At 32.1% G+C, this 10,016-nt stretch overlaps 1 protein-coding gene across 1 annotated transcript; it reads left to right on the forward strand.

The window, feature by feature from the left end:
- The first annotated feature begins 720 nt into the window (after positions 1-720).
- Positions 721-6,668, forward strand: LOC114326591 (uncharacterized). The gene is made up of 2 exons (XM_028275005.2): positions 721-880; positions 6,169-6,668. The coding sequence occupies exons 1-2, from the start codon at positions 805-807 to the stop codon at positions 6,585-6,587; spliced, it is 495 nt and encodes a 164-aa protein (XP_028130806.2). The 5' UTR covers positions 721-804; the 3' UTR covers positions 6,588-6,668.
- Positions 6,669-10,016: the final 3,348 nt, after the last annotated feature.

Here is a 10,016-nt window from a genome sequence, read left to right on the forward strand (position 1 = left end):
AAAGAGAATGATGATGATTTAATTTAATTTAAGGTATGTTTCGTTTTTAAAATAAAAGTTTTCGTTCAATTTGTGTCGTTTCATTTAATAAAAATAAAAGTTAAGTTTCAATAATACTTAAGGGGCGGCATTTCGAAGACTTGCATCATATTGAAAAGATATACCGCACGGCTCTGTTTACACATGAGTTTTCAAGCTTCGAAAATGCTTATTTTCGCATTTTTCAGATTTTAAATCGTTTAAAACTCAAAATCTATCTAGTTTTGAGAAAAATTACTCTTTTTGTTAGGATGACTGGAAAATGCTAAAAACATATTTTCCTGCAAAAAAAGTGATGTTTTGGATATGTTAAAAAAATTGTTCTTCCAAAAAATTTTGCATAAATAATCCGCAAAGAAACCGAAGTAGAACAATGAGACACATGTAGCAATAGGACCCCAGAAGTGTCATAGGTTGTCGAAACGGACCCTCAGGGAATCTAATTGGTGACCCCTGATATATACCACCTAGTAGCAATGCATACAGAAGCATTAACACCTTCACAAAAAGTACAATTCTTCCAAATACATACCGGAAAAACAACTTGTTTTGATCCTTTGCAAACGCACCTCAGTTATTTTTGTAAAATAAAATCAAACGCAAACAAACCTAAACAACAAAACACAACTTAAAATACATAATACGGATTACAAAAGGATTAAACCATATTCATAAATAGAATAACAAAAGAGCATGATATAAATAAGAAAGCTCGGATATTCTTCCATCATACCGATTTAGTCCTTACCAAGAATAACATCTAAAATGAAATACATCTACTTTTTGTTCATTTATTTCTTGGTTGCCTTAGCAAAGGCAGAAGAAACTGTTAGCTTAGAAGGTAAGTGAAAAACATAAGAAAATTGATTGAACCCCACATTGCTCCGAAATATTTTCGAATCTCGTCATTGTTTTTGTTATTTGTTTAGTAAATATTGTCGTTTTATTTTTTATCATTCAACACATATTGTCTTTCAATTCACTTCTATCTTTACTCAGATTGTGAGTATGTACTAAGAACCTTTTTTCGTATGTGTTCCTAGATGAATGAAAGCGGAATTTGATTGTATATTGTAGAATTCTTTTCGTTTTCTATATTCGTCGTCTATATGCCTTCTAAATTGTAAAATATGGTGAATCCGATTTTTATGTTTTCTTGAATGTTGGTATAGAATTTTTGTACTGCTTTGGTTAAAGTTATATTAATAGGGTATTTTCCAGGACTTGCCATAATTTACACAGTGGCACGGTATCAATATGCCTTAGTTAGATCGACGAATAGTAGATGTATTTCTCTGTCTTTGGCTACTTTTTTCTTTGAGTTGATTAAGCGTGAGGATGTGGTCGAAGCAGGATCTTCCTGCTCGGAATCCTGCTTGTTATTCGATCTCTAAAGCTGCATATTCATTTTCTATTAGATTTTTTATAGCGATTTTTGAATACAGCGATAGTTCTTGCAGTCTTCATTGTTACTCTTGTGTATTAGGGTTATCCATCCTTTTTGTGAAACTACATTTATATGTAACATACATTTACATACATCTACATGTGAAACTATATTTTCCATGCTTTTATTTGCTCGCTGATTCCAATATAAATTCAGGATTATTGTCAGACTTTTATCATCTAGGTATGCCATTGCTCTCAAGAACATATTTAAGTAAATGATGATGACCATGTCAAAAGCCTTTCCAAAATCTATAAAACACGCGTATATCTCTTGATTAGAGCAAACAGAGCTTCTCTAGTGCAGCTTTCTGAATCCCAACTGTGCCTAGCTAATATCAAGTTCCAACTTTCTGTAAACATGGTTATGAATAATTTTTAGAAACACTCTAAACAAATGACTCATTAACGAGATTGATCGATGATCGGAACATTCTTTTGTATTATAGGTCTGGATCCCACGTACCAAAAAAAGTTTATTAATAGTAAGGACAAAATATTTTGTCGGACAAAACTTCCAATTGATTTGTTACCCTTTCATTAAACTTTCATGCAAAAAATCAGACTGCTATTTACCACCAATATAATTCCTGTTATTTGACAAGTTCTACGTGTCGGACTTATTAAAATGCCCAACATATTTGTCGGACAAACATTTTTTCATAAATTATATAAAGTTTGCTATTGAATAAAATTAAAAACAACCTGCTAGTTTTCACAATCATAAACTCGTGAGAATGACACGTTCCACAATTAAAACTTCCCCTCTCCCAGTGTTCCCATACATCAAAGTTTGTCCGACTAGACACCGTTAAGCTATGAACAAATTTTCAGCTTGTTATTAATAAACTTTTTTTTGGTACGCGGGCTCCAGGCTTATTAGCTGTCTTTGGTATTGGAATAGCCATGATGATTGCCAATCTCAAGAAGAAGGTATTGGAAAGAATGTGAATAACAGCCATTCTTGAGGAATAATACCAGTATTGTATATGGCGTCAAACATGTGTAATCAAGTTGTCATAATTCATAAGTTTTAATGGTTCTGTAGGAATTTAGTCAGGCATTTTTAATTGCGCTTTTTACGTCTATTTTCAATGTACCAGGCTAGTTTCACTCTATATTTGTAGACGATTGTTCCTGTTGACAGAAAATAATTTATTTATATATTCAGCCCATTCAATTGAAATTCTCTAGTACATCCGAATTGTGACAATTCTCTACTGGAATCAGACAGCCTGTGTAAAAGTTGGCAATACGTCCACAGAGAGCATTGTTATCAGAAAAGATGTGCGACAGGGATGTGTTCTCTCCCCTCTCCTTTTTAATATTTACTCCGAACAAATTTTTAAAGAATTACTGGATGAAACAAACGAAGGCCAAAAAATCAATGGAGAATTGACAAATAATATCCGGTATGCGGACGATACAGTCGTATTTGACAGCAGTATCGATGAACTTCAGCATCTTACAAAGAGCGAGTGGACTTCAACTACAAGTAAGAGGACTTAATCTCAACATGAATCAAACAAAATGGATGCTGGTCAGCCAAACTCAAAAACCTTTCAGACAATTGAAAATAAAAAAATCAATTAATTTAACACGTTGACTCGTATATATACCTTGGAACAATTGAAAAGACCAGAGCAACATTTAACATGAGCAATATACTCACCCATTGCGACATATCTCTCCCACTAAAAATACGGATGCTAAAATGCTGTGTATTTCCAGGCTTGCTGTATGGCGCAGAGTCATGGATAATAACGGAAACATTAATAAAAAAGTTAGAGGCATTCGAAATGTGGGTGTACCGACGTTTCATCAAACTATCCTGGATGACTCACACTACCAACGTAGAGCTATAGCGCCGAATAGGAAAACAAAAGAAATTTCTTTCAAAATTTAAGAAACGAAAGCTTGAATGCCTCGGTAAAATAGAGAGTAAACGGGATCCGGAAGAAGAAGACGCTCATGGCTTCAAAATTTACTCCAATGGTTTGGACTAACATCGATCGAGTTATTCAGAAACGCCGCAAACAAAATTAAAATTGCTGTGATGATAGCCAACGTCCTCAACGGACAAGGCACATGAAGCAGAAGGTGCAGTCCGTCTCTGTAGTTTATTTTTTAAATTCATGATTATCTTTCCATCTCTGTCTTCAATTACTCCGATAGTTTTTTCGATGAGTAATAAATAAACTCATTAAACAAAAGTACTGATATAATTATTTGAAGCGTACAGGGAAAAACCAGGAATGTCACATTTTATACATAATATTGAGATAAACACCAATAAAGGTTGAATTCTTCTATGATATCTAAAAACTACTAGGAGATTCTTAGCAAAATTCTAGCAATTCTTACTCTGCAATCTTAATATAATATTAATCTATCTTAACTTATTAATTTAATGCACCAAAAAACTGCTAACATTCTTTATTTTTGTTCAGTGGCGTGCGGACAATCCTGTTCCTTCGCCTGGATACAAAATCTTAGAAAATTTATATAGACTGATCTTTCTGGTTATTGTTCTGAATGGATAGTCTAGTTGATAGTACTTGATTTTTGCTACCACATGGCGAGAAAAGCCAAAATTCGTGAAAAAATGGCATTCCTTATTTTTCCCCTTTACTCTTCATTTGATCTAAATGAAAGGCAGTCCAGATTTAATTTTCCACTACCACCATCTGTTTACGTACGTTTCAACTTCTTGTTTTCTTCAGAACAGCCCGTGATGAGCTATTCAATCAGAAGGTTGAATCTACGTAAACAGATGGTGGGGGTCTCTGAAACAAAATGAAATCTTAACTTCAATCTTTCATTTACCTTCGTTCTTACTCACGAATTGAGTAATGGGATCAAAATTCGTTTGATCATTACCTAGAAAAATTGATGCGTTTGTGGAATGCCTATTTTAGGTTCCCCACGTCTATTAATTTACCGCCCGTTTTTCTTGTAAATTTTACAAGGATCTGGTACAAGTAAAAATCAGAATTTGCGTCCGTCCTTAAGGCCATCGGTACATAATTCGCAAATATTTTACGGCTATCCCTACTTCTTCTGTCTTTACACGGCATATTACGTGTAGTAAAATTCTCACTGGTATGGATAAGTAAACATTAGTACTTGACAATATCATCATTACCTTTAAAGAGGTGGCTTTTGAATGTTATTCGATAACTGTTACTTATATAATTGCAAATTATTAATTTAGTTAATAAATATGATAATTTTTTCGATAATTTTGTATTCAGTGATTGTAATAATTTATATACTTTACAACAAAAACTAGTTCACGTCTTAAATCAATTATTTATCAAATACACTATCAATATTATTTAATCAACCACTCAAAATATTTCCGATACCATGTCAAATATTTAAAATTGTCACTGTCTTGTCATCATATTCTATTTGACTCAGTGCGTTGTATGACAAAGATAGCGAATGTTCGATTTGGAAAATATCACCACGGACATGGTATCCATTTTTTTTAATTCCTGAATAAAACTAATAAATATTAAAAAAAAATTAAAAGTAGAATGAAAGACTAAATTATTATCGAGGGCCGAAAGTCCCTTAGAATAAATAAAAAGTTTCCTTTGAACGAGATATTTGAAATTAAAAATCACACTATATTTTTCCTTAGATTTTCACCCCTGTAACTTATTAAAATAAACATTACAGAAGTTTTCAGGTACTTTTGACCCTCGGTAAGAACGTAATCTTTTATTCTGCGTTTAAATTTTTCAAAAATTAGTTTTCTCAGGATTCGAAAAAGATAAATCCCATTTAAATGGCATTAGAGCCGAAACTATGTACCCATCCCCTTAATTTCTTAGTTGCTTATGTGATCTAAGTTGTTTCGTAATCATTTATTTTTATTTATACAGTAAAACCTCGATATAACGGACTAATTTGGGGGACGGGGTGTCCGTTAAAGCCGAAAGTCCGTTATATAAAAATAAGTTTCAAACAAATCAAAAAACTTTTTTTTGAAAATATGTGCACTGTATTTAAATATAAATAAAAAAGACAAGTCACAAATAAATTGTATTTAATTGTCTTGCTCTGAAGTGACGTTGCTGTTTGATATCGACGCGCCTGCTTTCGGTAATCCTGCTTTGAAAAAGGAATCAAGTTTTGTTTGCAATTTTGAAGCTTGCTGTTTTTTATAATCACTTCTCTAAAATTATGCTGCTCTCTTGTATACCCTGCGGTATCTTCATCGTGCAATACAACCATTACATAATCTAAAAAATGTCAGCATTATATTCGTTTGGTTACCAAAATTACTCCCTGATCGATGAGTTGAATAAGCGATGTTGTATTTTTTTGAGCAAAAAAAAGTACAGCAAAAATACAGCTTAAAGTTGCTTTCTTCTGAACGTAGAATATTTCAGAGGGATGAGTAGCAGCGTTGTCTACAATCAATAAACATTTCACCTCTTCCGGCGGTATTCCCAGTTTTTCTCTTGAAATTATCTCACTGCAGATCCAAATTCTTAAAAAGAAACCAATTTTTGATCCTGTCCTTGCTGATTTTTCTTGAAGAATTCAATTTTTCATATTTTTGCCGTTAAATAGAGGTTAAATTTTTTTGTCCGTTATATCCGAAGTCTGTTAAATAGAGGTCCGTTCTATCGAGGTATTACTGTATTTATATTTGTATTTATATTTTAGGAAAACTCCCAAAATGTGAGTGTAGGGATATAATCGATGAGATCTTGTGCAAGCTAACAGAAAACTCAGAAAAGGTCCTCAAGATTCAAGCCAAACTAGCCAAAGTAGTGAAAGAAACCAATGAAATTCTAACAGAAGCTAAAGAAAACTCAGCCCAAGTGAAAGAAATCGTCGCTGTTAGCACATTGCTTAAATCTCAAGTCAACTCTACGGTCACAGTCGTTACTGCCAATACCGCAGCTATCATTAAAATTAAAAATCAAGTCCACGACCATGTCCTTAACAATGGTGGCGACTTGGAACAGACCCTGATTGGAAGCAGCTGTAAATTGAATCAGATCAGGAGGGTATTTATCGGTCTTGGAAACTGCCAGTGTAGAAAACCAGATACTGACGAAGCAAACACAGAAGGTTATTAGAGTTTTTAAATATGATACAATACACCTGTAAAAATAAATGGACTATTCCTTAATGCGACCTTTTCAATAAATACCAACCACATAAAACACTGTTTCTATTTTTAACCCTAAAGCTAACCCCTATTCCTCCGTGGCTCATTGGTGAGAGAGCCTACCATTTAGTGTTAGTTGCCCAAAATCGGTCTTGATCTTGCAGTATTGGTCTTGTTCTTGCGTTTTCGCAAGACCAAGACCGCTTTATTTTAGCAAGACCAAGACCAAGACTGACCATGCAAGACTTGAGCAAGAACAAGACTAAGCCTGCGATACTGCGAATACCGGGTGTCCACTTATATTTTCCCCCATTTTAACTACCTATAACTTCTAAACGGCTCAAGATAGAAATATGCGGCTTTTGCTGAAATGTATTTTTGTAGTAAAAGTTTTGTCTGAATGGATTGAATTTTTTATATCGCTTTCGAATACGAAAACAAAAATGGCGGATTTTTGGAAAAAACGTTGTTGACTTTTTTTAAATGGAACACCCAGTATATTTTTTTATAAATTAAAAGAAAGGTCATTTACCTATCCAGCGATATAATTTTTTTTAAAATCGGTTGTCAAATCACTGAGTAATTAATTTTTAAAATGAGAGGTGCAACATGGATATCACATACCTAAATAACATAACTAAGCAAATTGATATTATGTTATGTGATTTCCACATTGCATCTCTCATTTTAAAAATTAATTGCTCAGTTATCTGACAACCGATTTTTAAAATTTTTATATCGCTCGATAGCCAAATGACCGTTTTTTCAAGTTTTTAGGTAAATGACCATTTTTTATATCGCTTTTAAATACAAAATGGCGGATTTTCAAAAAAAAACGTTGTCAAATTTTTTTATTAAAACACCCAGTACATTTTTTTATAACTTGAAAAAATGGTCATTTACCTATCCAGAAATATAAAATTTTTTAAAATCGGTTGTCAAATGACTGAGCAATTAATTTTTAAAATGAGAGATGCAATGTGGAAATAACATAACATAAATCAATTTGCTTAGTTATGTTATTTAGGTATGTGATATCAACGTTGCACTTCTCATTTTAAAAATTAATTACTCAGTAATTTGATAACCGATTTTGAAAAACTTTATATCGCTGGATAGGTGAATGACCTTTCTTTCAATTTACAAAAAAACATACTGGGTGTTCCATTTAAAAAAAGTCAACAACGTTTTTTCAAAAATCCGTCATTTTTGTTTTCGTATTTGAAAGCGATATAAAAAATTCAATCTATTCAGACAAAACCTTTATTAAAATAAAACATTTTAGCGAAAACCGCATATCTCTATCTTCAGCCGTTTAGAAGTTATAGGCAGTTAAAATGGGGGAAAATATAAGTGGACACCCGGTATAGTAGTTCGAATATATTATGCTTAGAGACTACGAGACGCAAAAAAAATGTAACAAAAATTTGGAAAATTAGACTTGCGGATTTGACTTGCGTATTATGAACAATACAATAAACATACATATCGAATCAAAATATTCATTAAAATAACACTTGACATATTTATTTGACATGTACTCAGAGGTCATAATAAATTATTACAATGTAAAAATAAAATATTTTGTAATACATTTAAAAAACAAATAAAATACAATTTAAAAAAATTGCGTCATCACGCTCAGATGGGTGACGTCACTAGTAAGAAATATATATCAAAAAATTATAATTTAAAAATAAAAATCGGCCTGTTTCGGCATTTCCTTAAAATCTAATAACTATTGCCAAATATCGATGTGGGCTCTTTTCTTTGGCCCACCCTCTATATTTTCTGCAGTCGAATTTTTGGACTTAATTATTTATTAACAAATTAAGGTCAAACAAACGGATAATTTCGCTTTTTACGTCTCCGGCAAAAATTCTTATCTGGACCTGAGAGAAGAAGGTGGAAACTTGAATTTAGGTAGGTAGTTGATTACAAAAATATATTTATTACTTGTGTTTTTAACCCTTGAAAATCGTCATCTTTCGTTTTTTTTCAGTTTCAAATTGTTTATAACTCGAAAAAGATCAACTTAAGAGAAAAATTACTAAAGATCCCTTTTGTTTAGAGCGATCCAAAAAATCTGAAAAAATATCTTACCTATTATTTATAAAAAAGTCATTTTTAATTATTAATTAATTATAGCCAGTACAAGATTAGATTGGGCACCCCTTGTTTTTTAATTTATTTACATATCCAATATATAATTTTTTTACTTCTCCCACTTCAAATTTTTTCCATGCCTCACGATTCATTTTCAAACAAGTTAAATCAAAAAAATAAAGTGAAACTTACGTCGATGTGTATTGATACGTACTTTCAGAGTGTCAGTGGTAATATTAGGAAATGGCTATTATCCTGTGAACGTATCTTATAAAGTTATTTTATTGAAGTGTTTAATTTTTTTCCACTATTGAGGAAATTGATGGACTCAACATTAAACATAAAGATCTAAATATAGAACAGTAATAAATCAATTAAAAAACAGTCGCAACAAAAAAGTTGATATTGTTAAGAAGATTTAATATTACATACTTAATGTTGAGAAATACAAAACTATCGAGTGAATTACATAAATAAATTATTAATATTTTTAATATATCATACCTTTGCGGAAACAGTGATACAAGTGCAAATTTTTTCACAAATTGAGTTATCAACACTACGATATTATTAATATTCGTCTTTGTCTTGGAACCCAAAAGTCAGTATTGCAACTCTTCCTTTATTTGACTGAAATAATACATTTATTTTTTTATAAATAAATAAAACTTTATTGAAAATAAATAACCATTTTCAATTTCGTTGCAAAACGAAAATACAGCCGCATCATATTCTAGTCCAATCAGAGAGTGCAGCAAGCACATCTACCGGTTTCAAAACTTATTAGTCTCTCCTCAGGAGGCACATATGTTGCTCTCTTTGACACAACCAAAACAAACCCTGGCGTGCAGTCACGGATTGCAACGAACGAAATGGCATAAATGCCCTAGCAGCAACTGCTAGCAAAAGACTAAGTTTTCACTCTAATGGTATATAAAACAACGTAATGTTACTCTACATTTCACCAGACTGAAAACAACCACCTTAGTCTCAGCATTCGTTTGCCTTGCAAGTTGTAGAAGCCTCGGAGGTGTAACCAGAGAAGGTTCCCATTGTTTTCAGTCTGGTGGGATATAGAAATATTACGTTGTTTTTTTATACCATTAGAGTGAAAACTTAGTCTAAAACTTTATTGATTTATAAAACCAAATAAACAATAAATGCAAAGAAACCAATAAACTTTAATAATTATAAACGTCAAAGTTCATAAGCTATCAAAGACATATTGTTTATCCTTGTTTAACTTATTGTGATTTCTATGGATAGGCGGCTTAATTCTGCGATACCTACT

This window comes from Diabrotica virgifera, chromosome 3 (assembly GCF_917563875.1).
Source record: "Diabrotica virgifera virgifera chromosome 3, PGI_DIABVI_V3a".
Classification (NCBI taxonomy): Eukaryota; Metazoa; Arthropoda; class Insecta; order Coleoptera; family Chrysomelidae; genus Diabrotica; species Diabrotica virgifera.